Source organism: Eurosta solidaginis, chromosome 2 (genome assembly GCF_040869045.1).
Source record: "Eurosta solidaginis isolate ZX-2024a chromosome 2, ASM4086904v1, whole genome shotgun sequence".
NCBI classification, from domain to species: Eukaryota; Metazoa; Arthropoda; class Insecta; order Diptera; family Tephritidae; genus Eurosta; species Eurosta solidaginis.
In genome coordinates, this window is record NC_090320.1 from 257,634,985 (window position 1) to 257,658,630 (window position 23,646).

Below are 23,646 nucleotides of genomic sequence, written 5' to 3' on the forward strand. Positions count from 1 at the left end.
GTATCTGGTACATACAGAACGAGATCTAGACAATTTTGGAGGAACGATCAGTGGTCCTCTCCTCTACTCCCGTCATCCGCCCTCCATCAATTGTTTTTATTAGCACGCTTTTATTAGCTTTACCTGTATGTTTCTATCTAACTTTTTATTAGCTCCAATGCGCCTGCTGCCTTATTAACATGGTTTTATAATTAGCTTCACCTTATTTGTAATCCCGTAAGGGTCATATCGAGACCGTTCCGGGATCATTTCTGGTTGGTTTTCGGGATCGGTCCGGGATTACGCCGGGGTAATTTCGGGACTTTTTCGGGACTATTTCGGGATCATTTTGGGACCCTTCCGGGATCATTTCTGTATAGTTTACGGGATCCGTCCGGGATCCCGTCGGGGTTATTTTGGAACATTTTCGGGACTATTCCGGAATCATTTCGGGACTATTTCGCGATCATTTGGGAACCTTTCCGGCATCATTTCTGGATAATTTTCGGGATCCGTCCGGGATGCCGACGAGGTCATTTCGGGACTATTTCGGGATCATTTGGGATACCTACCGGCATCATTTCTGGATGGTTTTTGGGATTCGTCCGGGATCCCGTCGTGGTCCTTTCGGGACTTTTTTTCGACTAATACGGTATCATTTGCGGACCCTTTCGGCATCATTTCTGGATAGTTGTCGGGATCCCGTCACGGTCATTTCGGGACTATTAGGGGATCATTTGAGGACCTTTCCGGCATCATTTCTGTATTATTTTCGGAATCCTTTCGGGATCCCGTCAGGGTCATTTTGGGACTTTTTTGGGGCTAATACGGGATCATTTGGGGATCCTCTAGGGGTCGTTTCGTGACTTTTTCTGTTTTATTTCGGGATCATTTGGGGACCCTTCCGGCATAATTTTTTGATGGTTTGCCGGATCCATCAGGGTCATTTCGGGACTATTTCGGGATCATTTTGGGATCCTTCCGGAATCATTTCTGTATGGTTTTCGCGATCCGTCGTTGATTCCCTCGGAGCCATTTCGGAACCTTTTCTGGAGTATGTCGGGGTCATTTGGGGACTTTTTCGGGATCATTTGGGGCTCTTCCGGCATCATTTCTGGATGGTTTTCGGGATCCGTGCGGGATCTCGTCGGGGTCATTTGGGGACTTTTTCGGGATCATTTGGGGGCTCTTCCGGCATCATTTCTGGATGGTTTTCGGGATCCGTCCAGGATATCGTCGGGGTCATTTGGGGACTTTTTCGGGATCATTTGGGGGCTCTTCCGGCATCATTTCTGGATGGTTTTCGGGATCCGTCCGGGATCCCATCAGGGTAATTTCGGGACTATTAGGGGATCATTTGTGGACCTTTCCGGCATCATTTCTGGACAATTTTCGGTATCCGTCCGGGATGCCGACGAGGTCATTTCGGGATTATTTCGGGATCATTTGGGATACCTACCGGCATCATTTCTGGATGGTTTTTGGGATTCGTCCGGGATCCCGTCGGGGTCATTTCGGGACTTTTTCTCGACTAATACGGGATCATTTGCGGACCCTTTCGGCATAATTTCTGGATAGTTGTCGGGATCCGTTCGGGATCCCGTCACCGTCATTTCGGAACTATTAGGGGATCATTTGAGGACCTTTCCGGCATCATTTCTGGATAGTTTTTGGAATCCTTTCGGGATCCCGTCAGGGTCATTTCGGGGCTTTTTCGGGATCATTTAAGGATGGCTTTCAGGATTCGTCCGGGAACCCGTCAGGGTAATTTCTGGACTTTTCCGAGACTATTTCGGGATCATTTTGGGACCTTCCCAAGATCATTTCTGGATGGATTTCGGGATTTGTCCGGGATGCCCTCAGGGTCATTTTGGGACTATTAGGTGAGCATTTGAGGACCGTTCCGGCATCACTTCTGGATGGTTTTCGGTATCCGTTCAGATTCCCGTCGGAATAATTACGGGACTTTTTCGGGATCATTGGGGTCCCTTCCAAAATCATTTCTGGATGGTTTTTGGGATTCGTCCGGCATCCCGTCGGGGTCATTTCGGGACTTTTTCTCGACTAATACGGGATCATTTGCGGGCCCTTTCGGTATCATTTCTGGATAGTTGTCGGGATCCGTTCGGGATCCCGTCAGGGTCTTTTCGGAACTATTGGGAGATCATTTGAGGACCTTTCCGGCATCATTTCTGGTTAGTTTTCGGGATCCTTTCCGGGTCCCATCAGGGTCATTTCGGGACTTTTTCGGCATCATTTAAGATTGGTTTTCAGGATTCGTCCGGTATCCGTCAGGGTAATTTCTGGACTTTTCCCAGACTATTTCGGGATAATTTTGGGACCCTCCCAAGATCATTTCTGGATGGATTTCGGGATCTGTCCGGGATGCCGTCAGGGTCATTTTGGGACTATTAGGTGATCATTTGAGGACCTTTTCGGCATCACTTCTGGATGGTTTTCGGTATCCGCTCAGGATCCCGTCGGAATTATTGCGGGACTTTTTCGGGATCATTTGGTGTCCCTTCCGGCATCATTTCTGGCTGGTTTTTGGGATTCGTCCGGCATCCCGTCGGGTTCTTTTCGGGACTTTTTCTCGACTAATACGGGATCATTTTCGGGCCCTTTCGGCATCATTTCTAGATAGTTGTCGGGATCCGTTCGGGATCCCTTCAGGGTCTTTTCGGAACTATTAGGTGTTCATTTGAGGACATTTTCGGCATCATTTCTGGATAGTTTTCGGGATCCTTTCGGGGTCCAGTCAGGGTCATTTCGGGACTTTTTCGGGATCATTTAGAGATGGCTTTCAGGATTCGTCCGGGAACCCGTCAGGGTAATTTCTGAACTTTTCCGAGACTATTTCGGGATAATTTTGGGACCTTCCCAAGATCATTTCTGGATGGATTTTGGGATCAGTCCGGGATGCCGTCAGGGTCATTTTGGTATTAGGTGATCATTTGAGGACCTTTCCGGCATCACTTCTGGATGGTTATCGGTATCCGATCAGGATCCCCTCGGAATCATTGCGGGACTTTTTCGGGATCATTTGGGGTCCCTCCCAAGATCATTTCTGGATGGATTTCGGGATCTGTCCGGGATCCCGTCAGGGTCATTTAGGGGTGCGTTCGAGATCCCGTCAGGGTCATTTCGGGACTTCTTCGGGAATATATCGGGATCATTTCTGGATGGTTTATGGGATCCGTCCATGACCCCTTAAGGGTCATTTCGGGACTATTAGGTGATCATTTGAGGACCTTTCCGGCATCACTTCTAGATGATTTTCGGTATCCGTTCGGGATCCCGTCGGAATCAATGCGGGACTTTTACGGAATCATTTGGGATTCCTTCCGGCATCATTTCTGAATGGTTTTAGGGATTTGTCCGGGATCCCGTCGGGGTTATTTCGGGACCTTTTCGGGGCTAATACGGGATCATTTGGGGATCCTCTAGGGGTCGTTTCGTGACTTTTTCTGTATTATTTCGGGATCATTTTGGGACCCTTTCGGCATAATTTCTTGATGGTTTGCCGGATCCATCAGGGTCATTTCGGGACCATTTTGGGATCATTTGGGGACCCTTCCGAGATCATTTCTGGATTCGTCCGGGATGCCGTAGGAGCCATTTCGGGATTTTTTGTTACTTTTCCGGGATAGTTTTTGCACCCTTCCGGGATCATTTCTGGATCTGTGCGGGATCCCATCTGGGTCAATTCCGGACTATTTCGGGATCATTTTGGAATCCTTCCGGAATCATTTCTGTATGGTTTTCGCGATCCATCGTGGATCCCCTCGGAGCCATTTCGGAACTTTTTCTGGAGTTAGTCGGGATAATTTAGGGACCCTTCCTGGATATTTTCTGGATGGTTTCTGAGATCCGTCGGGGAGCCCGTCAGGGTAATTTCGGAACTTTTTCGGGACTATTTCGGGATCAATTTGGTACCCTTCTGGCATCATTTCTGTGTGGTTATCTGGATAAGTCTAGAATCGTGTCGTTGTCATTTCGGGTTTTTTTGGGACTACTTCGGGAACTTTTGGAAACACTTCCGGGGCGTTTCTGGGTGGTTTTCGGGATCCGTCCGCGATAGCGTCGGGGTCATTTCGTGGCTTTTTCTGGATAATTTCGTTATCATTTTGGGATCCTATCAGGTTATCAGCTCATAAAGTTCTTTTTTTTACTCAATTGCAAAAATAAAATGCATTAGACAGAAAAAAAATTTTAAACAGATAACTTTATAAGCAGGCTAACGTGAATAGCCCACATATTTCATTTTCTCCTTGCGGACGGGGCCGCGGGTAAAGGCTAGTCTCTCAATAAATCAATCGCAACGCATACAAAGTGAACAAAAATTGTGCAGGGGGAACGCAAAGAATTTCCATCTTTTATAATCTCTAGAGCATGGTAATACGCATACCTATGTATACACTTAGAGACAGAATGTTTTAGGTGTGCTAAATCTTATGCAGGGTATAAAGAATTTATTCACACGCTTCGCTAAATTAAAATTTGGTGTAAATTCTATTGGAAATATATTAAGTATACGCCTGGTCATGATTTCTTGCTTAATTGGCGCTTAACCATTTAAGCGTTTATAGTCGTCTAATAAGGCGCACCAGCCGCTTCTTCGCTAGACAAATACGCACACTAAGGGAATCTTAATCGTTTTCTTTAGCGCGGTTGGGGTCATCATCTTCCTCTGCTTCCACAGGCGGATTCCGATAAAAATTCTTTTTCTGCCGAAACATTGTGTTTTAGTTCGCTGGACTGTGTTGGTATGTGCGTAGGGCTCTTACCGCTCTTCAATAAATATCCTTCATTACTCGCGGTCGCCTTCGCGTATAGGACCATATATCTTTCGAAAAAATGTTCTCTTGAACATTTCCAAAGCCGAAGCATCTGATATTAACGATCATAGTCAATGCTTTTGCACCATAGATCAGAACTTATCGCACAGTGACTTGTTGAGGATTATTTTGGGTTTGCCGAGAAAGGACTTTACTTTTCAATTGACTGCCTAGTCCAAAGTCGAATTTGTTGGCAAAAGTCATCCTTCGCTGGATTTCTAGGCCGACGCTGTTTATGTTAATGCTGGTTGCTAAATTACCGAAGACTTCTTCTATTTCGAAATTACTGCTGGCAACCGTGACGAGTTTTCCAAGGCGCGAATGCGCTGGGTCTTTGCTTAATGAGAGCAAGTATTTCGTTTTGTTATCACTCACCATTAAACCAATCTTTCCCGTTTCTTCTACTAGTATGGAGTAAGCAAAACTTACTCCTCTAGTGTTCACAGGTATTGTGTCAATGTGGTCAGCATACGAGAGTTTTTGCACGCCCTTATAGAATTTTCTTCCAGAGCGGTTAAGTTCTACTGCTAGTACTATTTTCTTCAGCATAAAATTAAAGAAATCATTCATTGAAGGGTTACCATGTCTCAAACCATGTTTATTTTCAAACGGCTCAGAGATGTTCTTTTCAATTCTGACTGAGCTGATGGTATTTCTTAAGGTCATTTTCCATAAATTTTTCCATCTATTTCTAAGATCTGGTATATAATAGATTTACCAGGTCTGAAGCCGCACTGATTATACTTAGCTTCAATCAGCTGATTCACAGTGCACTACAATCTTTTCAAAATATGATTTATAGGACATTTTATGCGCTGTTGAGAAGAGTGATTCCGCGATAAATGACGCAGATTGCAGAATTCCTCTTCTTCCTTTCAAAAGTACTTGGTTTTGAAAAGAAGCCTGTATGAGGAAAAGTACCTAATTCAAATAAGTACCCGGCTCCCCAAAGTTACGCGATTTGACAAAAAGATATAGGTTCTAGAATATTACCCGAATCCAAAAATATACCCTTCTTTAGGAGTACCCGCAACTAAAAAGTACCGGGTCTTTGAAAATTACGCGAATCTGAAAAAGTTTTCGGTTTTGAAATAGTACCTTATTCTAAAATAATAATGGATTTAAAAATATATCCAACCGGTTAAAAATATCCCTGATCCGAAAAGTGGCTTTAAAAAAGTACCTGCCTCTGAATAACTATCAAAGTCAGTCAACGTACCGGGTTTTAGAAAGTACTAGGCTCCAGAAAGTACCACGTTTTAAAAAGTAACCGAATACGAAAAAATGCCCGGTTTTAAATAAGTATCCGGTTCTGAAAAAGTATTCGGATCCCAAAAGCTATTCGGTTTTAAAAAAGCTCGTGCATCCAAACAAGTACACAATATTAAATAAGTAACCGGATTCAAAATAAGTACTCGATTCTAAGGAAGTGCGCGGTTTTTGAAATGTACCTTGACTCAAATATCGTACCGCGATGCAAAGACGACCTCTAGTCTTATAAAGTGCCCGAATTCGAAAAAGTACTCGGTTTTGGAAACGTACGCGAATTCGAGAAATTATAGCGTTTTAAAAAAGTATCCGTATCCGAAAAACGGGTTAAAATAATTACCCGGTTATGAAAAGTACCCGGTTCTAAAAAGTTTCCAGATTGGTAATAGTACCCAGTTCTGTAAATTATTTTGATCGTAAAAAATACCTGAGTATAAAAAAGCACCCGTTAAAGGTACCCGCTTTTTAAAAAGCACCCCAAACAAAAAGTGCAGGATTAAAAAAAAACAAGTAAGGAAGTCTAAGTTCTGGTGAAACCGAACATTACATACCCAGCTGTACACTTGAATTGCTGTTGTTGTTTGGTTTGTGTGCTTAATAGTGTTACAAGGCTGCGCAATAATACATATACAATTGGTTCTATTCTGAACTAATTTTTCTTCGAGTTATGTCTCCCAAAACATAGAAAGTTGCTTAGTCATAAAGGGGGCGGTGCCACGCCCATTTTTTAAATTTGAAGTTTTTCCTATTTATTGTTATAAATCCACTTGGAAAATGATATACCATTGATATAAAGCTCTTTTTTTGCAAAGATATAGCTTATTTTATTCGTCCCCGACCCTTTTAAGAATCGTTTTTATAAAAGTGGGCGTGGTCCTTAACTAATTTCGTTAATTTTTCTTCAATGCATTCCTTATAGTAAAGGCAACCTCTCTGCCGGTTTTTGTTACGATAGGTTTAACAATTTGTGATTTATGATTAATAATATTTGTAACATTGATTTTATCACAAGTGGGCGGTGCCACGCCCATTTTAAATTTTTTTTTTAAATTTTGATCAAGAGTCTCAATTTTTGTCCACACCTCAAATTTCAACATTCTAGGTGTATTATAGGTGTTATATATATAAAAAGTGGGCGTGGTTATCATCCGATTTCACTAATTTTCAACACCAATCTATTCTAGGTCCAGATAAGCTCGTGTACCAAATTTGGTGAATATATTTTCATTTCATTTCTTTATTGAGTCAATGGTTACATACCTTACTGACTAGATTACAGGTTTACTTAGAACTAAATTATTAATTTAAGTATGACTTAATGTGATAGATAGTAAGACTCAATGCATGCCTTGAAAAGAGACCTAGACATGTCAAAGTCAAGATCTAGACTCCTAGATACAGAATGTATTGTGAAAGCGGAGGGCTCTGTTAGGGACATTGAAAGTTACCTGATCCAGAAGTTCAGAGCAATCAATAGCACCAGATATGATATCAAAAATAAACATTAAGCCTTGAACAGAACGCCTGACTTCAAGTGGCATGACATTGATAAGCGTGCATCTCGCATTGTAGAGTGGCATGGGATTATCAAAGTGTAGAGGTTGAAGAGCAAACCGCATGAATTTCCGCTGATCTCTTTCAATTTTTAAATAGTGTGAAGAGTATATCGGAATCCAAATGACTGAGGCATATTCCAACTTTGCACGTACTAAGGAATTATGCAAAATCTTTCTGGTATACGGATCTTTGAAATCCTTCGCATATCTTCGTAAGAAAGCTAAGTTGGTATAAGATTTTAGTATAAGAAAGTTAACATGATTGGCAAAGGTAAAAGACGAATCAAAAATTACGCCAAGATCACGAAACTCATCAACTGAGGCAAGCGTTACGTTTGAGATCGAATACACGGAGGAAAGAATATTCATTGACTTAGTAAACGCTATGTGACAGCATCTACTAATGTTGAGTCGCAGATTATTTTGTGAAGCCCAATCGTTAATAGCAATGAGATCTTCCTGCAGACGCAAAGCATCGGAAAAACTGGTGATCTTACGGAAGAGTTTTCAATCGTCTGCATAAGGTAAATAATTAGAATATTTTAGGCAAGAGCCAACATCATTAATAAAAGTTATGAATAAAATAGGATCAAGGATGCTACCTTGTGGTACACCCGAACTTGTTAAGAATTTGTAGTACTTAGTTTTCTCGATTTCAGCAAAATATATCTATAGCTGAATGCGTTTGTAACCATTTCAACTATCGTAGGAGTGCGGGTTCGACTCCCACTCCCGGGAGAGAGGCTTTGAAGAGATTTACAAGGTATAATTGAAGCAGCTGTCGCCTTGTCTGTCCTGATGCCACTTTTTCCCAAATTATTAAATAAAATATATCTTATTTTCTAGGTAAGACTTCAGCCATAACAGAAAACTTGAATGAAAGCCCATGTTTTCAAGTTTCCACAAAAGTAATTTATGCAAAACTGTGTCAAAAGCCTTGGAAAAATCTGCATATATGGTGTCAACTTGACATCCATCCTTGAACGCCGAGACACAAAACTGGGAAAAACCCGCTAGATTTGTGACAGTCGAACGCCCTTCAATAAAACCATGCTGACATGGATCGATTATTTTATTGATAGCGAACGATAACTTGTCCTTAACTACCTTTTCAAAAAGTTTGGAACAGGTCGACAATTTATATATTGGCCTATAATTCTTTACATCGTTTTTATTGCCTGACTTGAAGATTGGGGTGATGGACGCCAGCTTCCAGCGATCAATAAAAACTCCGGTCGAAAGCGAAGTATTGAAAATATGGCGCAATGGAACACAAAGAGAAATACAACACTTTTTAAATAAAGAACAAGACAAACCATTTATATCATTTTTCAGTGAAGACTGTACCTGTACCTGAAGGGTACCTCTACCTTAATAATGTCCATTTCAGATACAGAAAAGGACCCAAAGTTTAAAGGCTTTGGTGTATCAAAGGAATACCTGTTGTTAATATCATCCGCATCAACAACAAATGTAAATTTGAAAAAATCAGCAAAAAGTTTTACTGAAATAGCCAAGCTCTCTGAACTGGTATCGTTAAATTTCACACAGGTTGGGATGATAGTACAATCTTTCTTAGACCGAACATAGTTCCAAAAAGATTCAAATCGCGAAATGTGTTTACTATATAAGAACTTATCAAGAACATTGAACTGAGTCATATAATAGGTATACTGATCTTTAAAGAAATGTCAAAAGTCGCTTTATATAATTTATGGTACTTATTTCTTTGATTTTTCAGTTTTTTAACCTAGTAGTGTACCAATGTAGTTTGTGAACTTTAACCGGTAGTAAAGCGAGATTCTTACTGAAGATGTCTGATAACACAAGCAGGAAGGCATCGAAGCATTCAGCAAGGTTTTTAGCAAAGAAAATAGAGTTCCAATCAGTTTCAGATATGAGTGAGTTAAAGGTATCATAATTTGCATCCTTGAAATTATAGGAGCGGACGGTATTATTAATGTTGTTATTCGGCACCAGGTCGGAGAATTCTATAGATAACGATAATGGTACATGATGCATATCAGACATGTAAATAGGAAAAGTACATTCGGTCAAGTGAGTAATTGGATTCTCAGCAACAAAAATAAGGTCCAGGATATTGTTTAACTGATTAACGAAGTGGTTAATCTGAATTAAATTAGCCCCAAAAAGGGTGTCTAAGAAATTGATTTCATGAGGATGATGGATATTAGTAGGCTTTAGGACATTACCATTAATATATTTACTCAAGTTATCGCGTTAACGGACGAACAGACGGACGGGCGGACAAGGCTCAATCAAACTTTTTTTCGATACTGACGATTTTGATATATGGAAGTCTATATCTATCTCGATTCCTTTATACCTGTACAACCAACCATTATCCAACCAAAGTTATAACACCTTGTGTACAAGTACAGCTGGGTATAAAAATCCAGTTATTTATAAGTAACGAAATAGGGAATCTAAAGCAGTGGTCACCTAAATTGAAACTGTCTAGGTTAGTAAGACAGAAATCATCTCAGTGGTAGTGGTTTAGTTGTTCATAAAAAAAAAATGGGTTAGAACATATGCACAAATAGATGTGTGAAATGAGCGCGAAAAATTATTTCACTAGCTAAAAACCATACAAAAAATTGTATCCGAAATCGGTTTGGTCATTTAGAAAAAGCGGGGCAAAATCTATCGGTCATGGAAGCAGGTAAGACTTTTTTTGGCGTTCGCTCACTAGATTTTTCGCTGTGCATGTACCTTTATATGTACGCATACGTGTCTATATGAAAACGCAAAGATATTCCTTTATGCGCTTTGTGGAATGAAAATTCTATTTGTTTTGTGGCCCCCAAGCAAAGCATCGCTGAGAGGCTCATCTGTCTCTGTCAGTATGCTACGTTCAGCAGCGTTTGGTGCGCTTCGCTACGCACATTCACTCGCAGCTACATCCATACAAAGATAGGCGCTTTTACCAACCAAATTCTGTTAAAAAGGCAATGCGATTTTGCTTTTTCGTTTATTACTTAGTTTGAATTTTTTAGATATTTTTTAACTCCTGCTACGCATTCATGCTATTGATACATTGTGGTATGCACTGGAGTGTGAATTTTTTTATAGCCCATGAATGTAGGCGCATAAAATGCAACTTTTATTTCATCAAATGCCATTAAAAAAAATGGGTAACAAGCGTTGAAGGCCTTTGATGTAAAACTGCAGATTGTAGCATTTCTACTTAGTTTATATTTTGAATACATTTTTGTATGAATTTTTTTTAAATTTCTCACTTCGCAGAATGTGAGTTTCTTCACCGGTTTTGTAGGACGAAGTTAAGAAAAATCAACATAATTTTACATAAAATATTTCAGTTAAATAAACCATATGGAATTTGTCCGGACTTTCTGTTAGATTTCGAAGAATTTCCGGTGTGGTAGGCGGAGCACGCTACCTTCACACCACGGTGGCCGCCAATAGTTAGAAATAGTTTGACAAATAATAAATATTTTTTGTGAAATATATAGTTTTAGTGTTATATTTCATTCATTAAAAGGGAGGAGTGATGGGGAAACATATTGAGTAAAAAGTTGCTAAGTCAAGAGAAAAAATTTGTTTTGAGTGAGGAAATTGTGCTAAGTCATAAAATAGCTGCTTGGTTAGCATACATGATTTTTGTTTATCTTTTTCAAAGCTTCTACACTCAAAAGAATTGCAACTAAAGTATCCTCATTCATAGTTTTGAAAAAAAAGTTGTTACTAAATTTATTCAGTTTTTTTCGTCTTCTGTAAAATTCGTAAAAAGTGACTTAGCACCTTTTCACATTAAGCTAACGATATTTAAGTTTGCTTAATTTGCTACTATGATCATAATGAGTTTAAATCTAGTGAAAGAGTTCGCTCGCAAAACTTTGTATTTAATTTGAAGAAGTTCAGCTCTTGTATCTACAATTAATATGGAATAAAAGAGTGGCGGCCACCGATGATCCTGGGTTCACGCCCCGGGCAAAGCAACATCAAAAATTTAAGAAACAAGATTTTTCACTTAGAAGAAAAATTTTCTAAGCGGGTCGCCCCTCGGCAGTGTTTGGCAAGCACTTCGAGTGTACTTCTGCCATGAAAAGCTCTTAGTGAAAACTCATCTGCCTTGCAGAAAATAATGAGGTCCCGTTCCGCCAATTTGTAGGATAAACTAAAAGGAGCACGTAGAAAATTGGAAGATAAACTCGGCCTAAAATGTCTTCGGAGGTTATCGCGCCTTACATGTATTTATTTTTTTTAATGAGTGAAAGCAAGAGCGAAAGTTTCCATGTGTACATAGAGTAGATTGCCTCCCTTCCCTATTCCTATAGAGAGAATGGCAACATTAGAAGCATTAAGACTTAAAAATATTTCGGATTTGAAGCTATGAAACGTGATAGGGCATATGAAATTAATAAAAAAAATTCTTAGGAAATCCCAAATTTCAACTAAATGGCGTAATGTCCGCTAAGCTCAGAATCTCACGCAACTTTGAAACGTGCATTGTGGACAAAACCCACTGGGAAACAGGGAATCAGTAAAATAACCCTGACTCGGGGGTCCGGTTCACGGATGGATCGAAATACGATGGCGGAAGAACGGGAGCTTACATCTATGGGCCGAAGTTCAAGATATCGATACCAATGAGATGCTACCCCACCATATTTCAGGCAGAAATCCATGCAATAGAAGTTTGTGGTAGAAAATGTCTACGGAGAGGCTCAACCTCGAAGAGCATCTACAATATATCGGACAGTCAGGCAGCGCTGTGTGCCTTGCAATACTACACAGTTACATCTTAGCTAATCCTTAATGGCCTGGGAGCCAAAAACAAGGTTTTGTTAGGATGGGTTCCCGGACATCAGGCACATGAAGGTAGTGAACATGCATTTTACCTAGCAAAGCAGGATTCGTTAGCAGCATTCTATGGTCCAGAACCCTTTTGTATACTTCAACACCACACACCAGAAAACAATAAGTAACTGGGAAACAAAACAATTCAAATGGCACTGGATTGACTGCCCAGGCCAAAGACAGGCCAAACTGTTTATACTTCCGACAACGAAAGTATCAGCCAAATTCATTTATTTAAGCAGGAAGGACCTTCGAACTCTCACTGGATACTATGCGTGATACTGCGGTCTGCGATATCACCTAAGTAACCTCATCTAGCCGATACTCAAATTTGTAGTTTCTGCGAGCTGGAGGATGAAACTCCGGTTCACATTCTCTACGAATGCGACGCTTTGGCAAGGCAGAGACTCTCCCATATAGTCGGTGTGACCCTTAATCCCTATGTGATATGGAGTAAAAAGCCTGAAGAGATACTTTGATACATTAAAAACCTCCACAAACAAAATAAAGCTGAAAGGTCATGCACAAGAGATCGGCACAAAGGTCGCAGTGCTTCCAGGCCTAATAATAATAATAATAATAGTACAAAACAATGAGGAATTACAAATGAAAAATGAAAAAAAAAAAATAAATAAATAAAAGAAAAATGCGGAAGGAGTAGAAATTATCAGTTTAAGACAAAAAACCAGATTTCAGCAAACACTCCCCAAATGGTGCGAAGAAAACAATTTCAAAACTATCCCCAAATTAACGCTAAGTTATCAAAAACCAGTTTCCAAAGTAGATCCGAAAAAAGTCTTGAAATATACCCGAAAACATACCTTTTATTTATTGAGCTAACGAACTGAAATTGAAAATAGTTTGCATGTTGGCGTGTACAAACAATATTACAATGAGGAGGTCAAGTCCTCCTCCACCTCTCCCAACTCAGTGGAGGTATCCCCCTCCATCTGCTCTAAAGATTCGGTGTCGACTGAAATACTTTCTTAGCCGGGACGTCTTCGTCCATTCGCAAAACATAACCTAGTCAAGAGCCTTTGGATTTTTATTCGCTGCACTATCCTCATGGGAATGAAAAAGCGGATGAAGTAGTTAGAAAGGTTGCATCCTTTGAAGCTTGCTCTGCAGACATCCCAATTAGATTGGGTGAGATTGAGAGACCCAGCGAAAAAGGCGTTGGTTCAAGCACGGGGCTGTAAAGTGTCAAAGATGATATGTAGGTCCTACAACCTTAGATTAACAAAGTTGGTTCTATCATTAAAAAGAGGGGACTGTAGGCTCTTGCCGGGTAGTCAGACTGAGCACTGCCTTATGGCGTCATATGCCTTTAAATTAGGTTTGGTCAGTGATAGCAGATGTAGGATGTGCTGGTTGAAGTAGGAAGCGATCGAGCACGTTTTGTGCTCGTGCCCTGCGCTCGGCCTGCGCATGCCAGGCTAAGACTCCAGCTATAAATAATGGTCGTTAAATAAATATCTGATGACACTAAGATCACACTCAGTCTATGTGAGGTCCTCATGGGACGGACAGTTCAACCTAACCGAACCTAACTATGCTCGAATCTGCGTAGATTGCTTCTAATGAATTCTAAGTTGCTTCTAATGCTCATTCAGCTCATCATTATACCTCCAATTCTCGCCATCGTCATAAGACAGGACCATGAATCTTCCGCGGAACTTTTCTCTCGAACACCCTAAGAGCCATCTCATCTTCTCTCGACAGCGCTCATGATTCCGAGCCATACATCAGGACTGGTATGATGAGGGACTTAGAGAGGGCTTTACTTTTTAATTGCCTACTTAGTCCAAATAAGCACTTGTTGAAAACAGTTATTTTTTTCCTCGTCGCTGCATCGCCAGAGAATGTTAAATGGTTTCGTTTCAAAACTCTGCCAAAATTTCTTGTTGCATGAACCACTTTAGAATTGCAAGATGAGTCAAAAGTTATGTGCTGCTCACAAAGAAAAACAAGAAAGGACGGGACTGTCTTCGGCTGTGCTGAAGACTTCATACCTTTCATGAATGGGGATGAACAATAATCTTATCCCGTTCGTAATCTCCAAATAATTGGATGTATAAGATAAGAAATATACAGTGAAAAGATGTAGATACCTAAACGATTTTTAAGATAAATATAAAACAAAAAACGGCAAAAAACCCCCTTATCTGAATGATCGGTATGGGATATATATTATATATAGCTCCGATCGAAATGATTTTTACAGGAAATCTTCTATGATATATTAGAATATATCACCAAGTTTCACGTTTTTATATTCGAAACTAAGGAAGAAATTGCCAAAAACTTTCTATCTGAACGATCGGTTGTATGGTATATATATACATGTAGCTCCGATCATAGTGATTTTTTCAGGAAATCTTCTATGATATATTAGAATAAATAGCACCAAGTTTAACGCTTTTATATAGGAAATTAAGGGAGAAATTGCCAAAAATCTTTCTATCTGAACGATCGGTTGTATGGGATATATACTATATATATCTCCGATCAAAGTGATTCAGGATATCTTCAAAGATATATTAGAATATATATCACCGAGTTTCACGTTTATACTTTCTAAATTGCTGCAGGAATGACCAAAATCGTCTTATCTGAACGATCGGTTGTATGGGAGATATATGTTTTAGTGGTCCGATCCTACCGGATCCGACAAATGTCTAATATAATACAAAAATACATCCTTGTGCCAAATTTCATTGAGATATCTCAAAATTTGAGGGACTAGTTTGCGTTCAAACAGACAGACGGACGGACAGACGGACATGGCTATATCAACTCAGTTCGTCGCCCTGATCAATTCGGTATACTTAATGATGAGTCTATCTTCTATATTTCTCAACGTTATAAACATCGGACCAAAGTTAATATACCATTTCATGTTCATGAAAGGTATAAAAATTATATTTTACGGCCTCCAAACCAATAAAAAATACGCTATATGAACTATTTGTAGATATCAACATAGTTCTGCCAGTTAAGCACATTGGATTTGCTGGATGGACCACGTTAGCCACATAGAAAAAGTTGCTCCGGCTCGGACCGAGTACACCAAGGAGCTGCTTATATGAGCAAAAGAAGAAAGGAGCTCCCATTCTGCTGGAAGCACTGGGTGGAAAACGATTTAAGCTCCTTTGGTGTTAACAACTGACGCTAGTCAGCTCAGAGAAGAAGTGATTAGCTTAAATTGTATATGTTGTGAATCAATGGATCAGAATTTCTTTGATGAAAATAGTGTACCCTTAATATTTAATTAAAGAAGAACGAGCTGAAATTTTCTCTGTATTAAAGCTGGCGAACAACTTTATTTTTTTAACACATAATACCTCATAGCTTTGAAACGAGTTTCATGAATACTAAACTGAAACTAAGCTAGAGCATAACACATCCAAATCTCACACAGCTCACTCTCACTAATGTATAATTCACATTTCGAACAGCTCAAGCTAAGACGGCGCACAATATTCACATTATTGTACAATACAAACTGCTAAAAGTGAACTCCAAATACTCGTACATATCACTGCCAGGCAATTGGCGCATTAGCCAAGAGTCACGTCCAACTGACCATTTACTTGTGCTCGACAGTTATTTAGTACTGCTTATTCTTCAAGCTCTGTGTAGGATAAATACACAACTTACGTACCTCTAAGCACAGCAAGCGCTATCAAAACGCTCTATAAAATTTCCTGATATTGTTGTTGAACTTACTACAATTTTGGTTCTGTATTGAATATCTTTTGCATTGCAAAGTAAGCGTAAAAGTGTTCACATTTTTCTGGCAGGAAATGCATCTACTACATCCGGCCTTTTATGCCATTTCCATAAGTAAAACATGTCCGTATGAAGAAAAAAGTGCAAAGTGTAGAAATAAAAAAAAAATAAAAAATTCTAAATTGCGCTGTCCATTGACCACTCGGCGCCCACTTTTGAATACTCGAAATGTACTTTGCTTTTTTTGAAGACTTTCTCTTTTTGTTCTATTGGAACAATATTTCTTTGCTGTTTTTAAGGATATCTACATGCATATGAGTTTTGTATACATATTAGTGTGGGAAATTTCTTCACTTTCTTTTTCTCTCAAGCGGGAATAATAATGTATTTTTGGTCAAAGTATACAACCCAGTAGTAACAGCAAACAAAATTTCAGCAAAGTTTTTTCTCGACGAACAAAAGTCGCGCAATACAAGTCGCTCATCATACTTGTCCTGATGTATGGCTCGAAATCCTAGACGGCATCGTGGGAAGATGAGATAGCCTTTGGCGGTCGAGAGAAAAGTTTCCCGGAAGATTTATCGTCCTGTCCGCATTTCTTACGGCGATTACCGAAGAGGGTATAATGATGAGCGGTATGAGCTTACGTAGAAACGCACAAAATCGCGAAGTTAGCTGCTAGTTATTAGCATATTATCAAAAAGTTATCGATTTGTTATCAAAATGTTATAAATTCAATATCGAAAAAAAGTTTAAAAGTTATCGAAAAATTATCGGCTAATTATCTTAAGATGTTATTTTCATAATACAATTAAATTTATGGCCATTTGAAGTCTTTATAATGTCCACTCACGCCTCTGTTCTCCTAGAATTATTCCATTTTTCCGGTTTTTGAAAACGCCAGAGAATAACATTCTTATAGGGATAACATCTAAAACTTAACTTTTTTCTCTGCGCTTCGCATCGCTCTGGGTAATAGTTCAATCCATTTCCATTATGACCATCACCGTTAACGTTACCACAACCATAACAGTTATTGAAACCATAACTGCAACCGCAATAGTACTTTATTGATATACATATATCATTTTCCATAGCCTTACGTAGTTATAAGTAGATTTAATCTTATGTGTAATTGGAACCGGAATTGGTATCCGGTACCCATAGTTCTTATATTAACCATAATCATATCTGAAACTTTAGCCTCCTTCGAAAAACTAAGCGTAACCTTAACTGCAATCGCGACTTCAAGCATAATCTTACCAAGCGTAATTGACCCATAGCCAGAATAGTCCGAAAAGCTTCATCGTAAAGGCAAACAGAATCTTCTCTATAAGCGTATGAGACTTGAAAACATAACCGCAGTGGGAAAATTGTTTTTATTTACCGCTTTACTTTACTGCAACCGTTTCTGTACCGTAACTGTCAACGTAACTATAACCGTAACTGCAACCGTAGCCGAAACTGCAACCTTAACAATAACCGTAACTGTAACCATAACTAGCAATGTAACTGTAACCGTAACTTCAACTGTGACTGCTAACGTAGCTGTAACCATAACTTAAACCCTTACTGTACCCGTAACTTTTCTGCAACCGTTGACGTACAGTAACTGTCAACGTTACTATAACCGTAACTACAGCCGTAACCGTAACTGTAACCTTACCAAAACCCGTTACTGTAACCGTAACTGTCAATGTAACTGCAGACATAACCGTAACTTCAACCTTGAGTGTTACCATAGTTGTTACCGTAGCTGTAGCCATAGTTGTTACCGTAACTTTAAGCGTTACTGAGACCTTAACAGTAACAGTAAAAAGCTTAATGTACACTTCTTTTTTCGCAGCGGAAAGCAACGCACACACACATGCATATATCTGAGATACTCCCAAAAGTAGGCAATAATTTGTGCAAGTATCACTCACATATGCACGCGCATATGAGAAGTTATAAAAGTAGTGATAGCTGGTAATTTTATAGCTGATGACTAACTAGTAAATTCTAGAAATAGAAGCGCCTGGAAATATGTCACCGAGGAAACCCACCAGTATAAAAAGCAGCAACAGTCCAGGCACGGCAATCAGTTTGATTTAAGCACGCTATCTGTCGAGAAGTAGTAGTGTTATTTGTGAAGTACTTGAATAAAAGCCATTTTACATTAATGAATAGTGGAGTTATTTATTCAACAGTTTAGTGATTCGAACGTTAGTAGCAGGTTGCAAATAAGAGGAATTTCAGTAAATTCGTTACAATATCTTTTATTCTCCGTTGTTTTCACCCTTCCTTTTTCTTCAAAATTTTTCCCCTCTTTATATTCCACATCAGCTTTCCTTCCTCCATTTCCATAAGCTTATTCCAACTTTCACTTGTTTTGATTGGGTTTATGTATACTCTCGGAGCATTTCCCCTCATATTCACTTGAGGACAAATACCTTGGGAAGACTCATACAAAAGCAGCAACTAGTTAAGAGCGCGTGCTAAAGATCTGTGATGGGGGGTATTTGCCGTCTCTTAATGGAATAGCAATGCACCAGATATTGCCTGAATAAAATTTTGTACAGGTTACATATGTTACCATAGGTTTCTTAATCCACCCTAATGATTTGGCACATTTGTATCTATATTTTTGTAAATCATCGATGTGTAGTAAGCTCGGATATTGTGGCGTTTTGGTTGCCAAGAACATAAGTAAGTAGTTACGTAGGTTTACGCTCAAAAACCAAATCCAATATAATATACTCGACTATATCGTTACTATTGAAAGATAGTGAGTGAAAAAAATGTTGGCCAACACTTTAACATATACTTACACTTACCTAACTAAAATCATTAATTTATGCGATACTCAAGTCTTGTTGAAAAATGCCAGTTAATAGCCACAGCCAAAAATTTACTCTTTAGTCCATTTTTGTGTGAAATAAGTATGTGTGTGAAAATGTCCTTGGCACTAAATAGTTTATGTCATTTAATTTTGCTTTTATTTCTTTTTAGGTCACTAATAGTGGAAAAATGATTGCCAAAAAAGTCCTTGATTGAAATTTATGTTGCGAAAGTTCTTTTGCAATTTTTATGAGCACTTTTTGTAGTTCATTGCGCATCATTCAAATAGCCTTGTACACTCTGACACACCTGATATTATTGAGGGTGATAGTAGTTACTAGCTGACTATCGGAGAATTCGCGAACAATTGTTACATGTTTTTCACCCTTCTGTTCTTCTATCAGCTTATTGCCATCTAATGTCATGATGCTTTTCACTTTGCGACCATCAAGCGTCTCTTCGTCGAATTCTTTACCCAACTGAAAGGTGATTACTGATGTTTTGAAGGTTGAGATTGTGGTGAAGGTGTAAGTATCTCCATCTCTTCTCAATTCGACGGTGGGTTTTAAACTGTTAGCCATATTACGCATGAAAACATCAACACCCAATTCCTTCATGAACTCATCAAAATTTTCGCTCGTTTCCAATTTGTATATTTTTCCTTCCCAAACTGCCATTTTCGATCAAGAATTTTTATTTTTTACAGGTTATACTTAAAATTTAAAAAATACCAAAAATATATGCACAAATGCGTTATCCTAGACAAATAATAAATGACAAGCCAGAAAGTCCTTAATTGCTTAGTCTAGTTAAAACTTGTTTTAGATTTTTCTTTTTTAATATTTCGATAAAGCTAATATTCATAAATAATAAACTCACCTCTATTGAAGCGATTTTTTTTTAGACTTTTCGCCCGCTGAGAGAAGTCATTGCTTTTTTGACCTCATTGAACTTCGAAACTTATCATCCAATTTTTCCATGAAAGGCAAAAATTTCCAGTCAGAATACCCATCATGAGGCTACAGTGCCCTCTACAGAATGATAAGAGTTAGTCTTAGGTTGAAATACCTGCATGTGATTTTCTATACTTTGCAGCCCCCCGTGTGGTTATACTCCTAACCTGCTTCTTTGATAATGTGCAGCTCTCGCCTGCGTTCAATCTTGCCTTATCTGATAGGAAAGTCTACAATGCGCCCTGTTGCATCATTTTCCTCCACTAGTTTTACGACTGGTTTTATGGCTACTACTTCCGCCTGAAAAACACTACAATGAATGATCTGAAACAATATATCGCCGACCATACTGTCACTTTTACTTTGGAACAGTTGGAAGATATGTATCGCCTCGTCTGCCATTTCAGCGCTCTTCTTCTACCTCTATCGTGGGTTAAAAAGGCTAATCAAAGCGCAGCTAGGGAACTAGGTACTCTGTTCGTCCAATATTTGACGACGCTTTACTACTGCGACCCTCCAACACACAAGGGCTCTGTAGAATGAGCTTTGTATTCGCTGTAAATATCAAAAGCGGTACAAAGGGCGACGTACACCCCAGAATTATTTTACATGCATAAAGTGCAAAAATAACGTCCACGACAACTTACGGTCTAGCATGTTTCCCAGATATTTGGTTTTCCCTGCAGGGTCACAGCTGCTAGTTCAAGATAGAATCGGAACCTTATACATACCTCCTAGCATCTAAACAAGTCTGATCAGTCTTCTTTGCGATGGCGTGAACCGCAACATTAGATGCCTAGCATTGACACTCAACACGATATTACATATAGCGCCTAATCCATCAATGAGCTGACTGTTGGAAGCACTTTCCACTTATAACAACTGCAATGTGCCCTTGTTCACCGATTGTGTAGCCTCATACAGCGACCACTGCGAAATCATATTCCTGCAATTAACTCTAGTGAGATAACATACGTCTGTGAGACACGTACGTCGCACAGTGGCGCCTCTGCCGTTTAAGCATGGCAAAAATCAAAAAAATTATGAAAGCATTCGCTAAATCTAATGCATGTTTCTACTAGAGAATTTTCCAGGGATAAAGAATATATACCTGTTTTTTTTACAGAAAATTATAGTTTACACGGTAGAGCCGCTCAAAGTTGACCAATTTTTAACATTGGAAAAAATTTGAAATTTTTCTTCTTTTTCCTTGTATTTAAAATGGTTTTGTGAGTAAATAAGACGGCCGGTTGTCGTTTTCTTGTATAGCAATTAAAGATAATTTCATTTAGGATTGAAATAAAAAAATAATTGTTTTTTTTGTTAAAAGTTGGCAGATATAACTGTTTTTCCAAATGCCTATTTTAGGCCCTTTTTAAAACTTTAATGGAAAAAAAAAAAATTGTTAAAATATGTGCTCCATCAAATTAACAGTAGTTATTTGCGAAATATTCAGTTACCTAAATTCATAAAGTCTACCTGCGTCCAGCTGCAACTTCACTTTTTACATCAAATAAAGTTAAACAACCTTGGGCATACATACGCGCCTGAGCAGGTATATATAATTCAGTACGGCCGTAAGGTCGTTTTTGTTATTGGAACTTGTTAACAACATACATTTTTTTAGTTATGACTTGTATACCTGAAATTCATTTTAATAACTTGAGTAGGTATATAAAGCTATCCATCGTACAATGCACATTATCATTCGTCTTTTGGAGATTAAGGAACTAAGTATTCTTACTTAAATAAAGTGAATAGTATTTTTAAATATAGTTCACAGTTTAATGTTTAGTCAGATACACTCGAAGCCAATTCTAATATGTATCTAGAAAACTCGAAACTATTTGCGGTGTTTAAATCTACAAAGTCAAGACGGGATTTTATGGCTATTATGAGAGAATTAGCGAGTGAAACAAGCATTAAAGAAAAGGAAGGCCTGGAAGAAAAAATTGGTTTACAATACATTATGATAGAAAGAAAATGGAAGGACGCCTATCGTAACAATTCAAAATTTCTAAGTCAGCATGAAAAGTGGCTAGCTGACAAAACTTTTTGGACGAAGAAACGCCTATCACGTCAACCAATCCAACTAGAGGGAGACCAACAGAACCCATAGAAGAGTGTTCTACCTACACATGGAAAAGGAAGCTCCCTGATACCACAAAAGCTATGGCCATGACTCATCTTTCAGAAGCACTGGCTATTAAATATAAAAAATGCGAAGAAAACGTGAAGTCTCATATAACAGAAGCAGTTGCGGTAGCAAGTCCAGAGCGACTGATGAGGATCCAAAACAGCATTCCCACACCACCAAATGCGCTACCCAAGAAATACACTCCCGAAGAAGTTTTGGTGCTGTTTATAGATCTCAGTTTAACGAAGAAAAAATATATTATATTGCATAAGTCATTATTGCAACGTAATGCCGATATTTTACCTAGATACAAAAAAATTACTCAAGCCAAGAAAGAAGCAGTTCCTCTAAGTCCCAAAATAACCGAAGTAGCAGCTGAAATTGAGTTACAAAACCTAATGGATCATACGTCTATACGACTTCTTCAAAGTTTTTCTGAAGAGAAGTTGAAATCACTGCCAAAGGAGCTAACATTGATAACTAAGTGGGGCTGTGATGGATAATCAGGACAAAGCGCATATAAACAAAGAATAAATGTAGGCGATGAAACAATTACAGATATTAATATGTTTATGGCTTCTATTTTTCCTTTACGACTAAAAGATGAAGCTTTAGAATATTGGAAAAATCCACGTCCGTCATAAACTAAATACGAGAAGGAGTCTTCGGAACTCATAAAAGCTACAGTGAGTGATATAAAAAATCAAATTGCCAAATTAGAACCAACAATAATTGGATTGAAGAGGGGAATGTCATTACAATAAAGCATGATTTTTTTTCTAACAATGGTCGATGGAAAGTTTTGAACTTAATATTAAATACGACATCTACAATGAAATGTCCAATTTGTAAGAAGAGCCAAAAGGACTTTGAAAATCTTGATGATTCAATAACTGACAAACTAAATTATGAGCATGGAATATCTCCTTTGCATGCTAGCATAAGATGTCTGGAATTTGTTTTGAAGCTGGCTTATACACTAACACAATAAGGAGAAGTTTTCGACGACAATACAACATGTAAGGAGAAACAAAACAGGAGAACAAAATAATTCAGGATGCATTCTGTAAAGAGATTGGCCTTATAGTTGACTGTCCAAAGTATTGATAAGGAAATACAAATGATGGTAACTCTTCAAAAAAGATTTTTTGAAAACGATGAAGTGACTGCTCGCATAACAGGAGTTGGTAGAGATATTGTGAAAAGATTGGTAGTAATTTTAAATATTTTAGACTGCCATGAACCAGTTAACGGAACCAAATTTGGAGAATATGCATCTAAAAATACAGAGTTGCTGCATAAAAAGTATCCTGAGAAGAAACTTACACCAACGGTACATAACATTTTAGCACATGGAAAAGATTTAATAGAGTATCAGTGCTTACCATTAGGAGAATTGTCTGAAGAAGCTCAAGAATCTAAGAACAAGTACTACAAAAGAAATATATGTATGAACACCTGCAAAGTGCCACGAGTTAGACAAAACAAAGACCTTTTCAACATGTTAGCTATCTCTTCTG

The 23,646-nt window shown here is 38.6% G+C and overlaps 1 protein-coding gene across 1 annotated transcript; it reads right to left on the reverse strand.

Annotated features, from left to right (window-relative positions):
• Window positions 1-18,929: 18,929 nt before the first annotated feature.
• On the reverse strand, window positions 18,930-19,732 carry LOC137242729 (probable fatty acid-binding protein). Its single transcript, XM_067769983.1, has 2 exons — window positions 19,033-19,732; window positions 18,930-18,970 (listed from the first exon to the last, which is right to left on the reverse strand). The coding sequence occupies exon 1, from the start codon at window positions 19,711-19,713 to the stop codon at window positions 19,318-19,320; it is 396 nt and encodes a 131-aa protein (XP_067626084.1). The 5' UTR covers window positions 19,714-19,732; the 3' UTR covers window positions 18,930-18,970; window positions 19,033-19,317.
• Window positions 19,733-23,646: the final 3,914 nt, after the last annotated feature.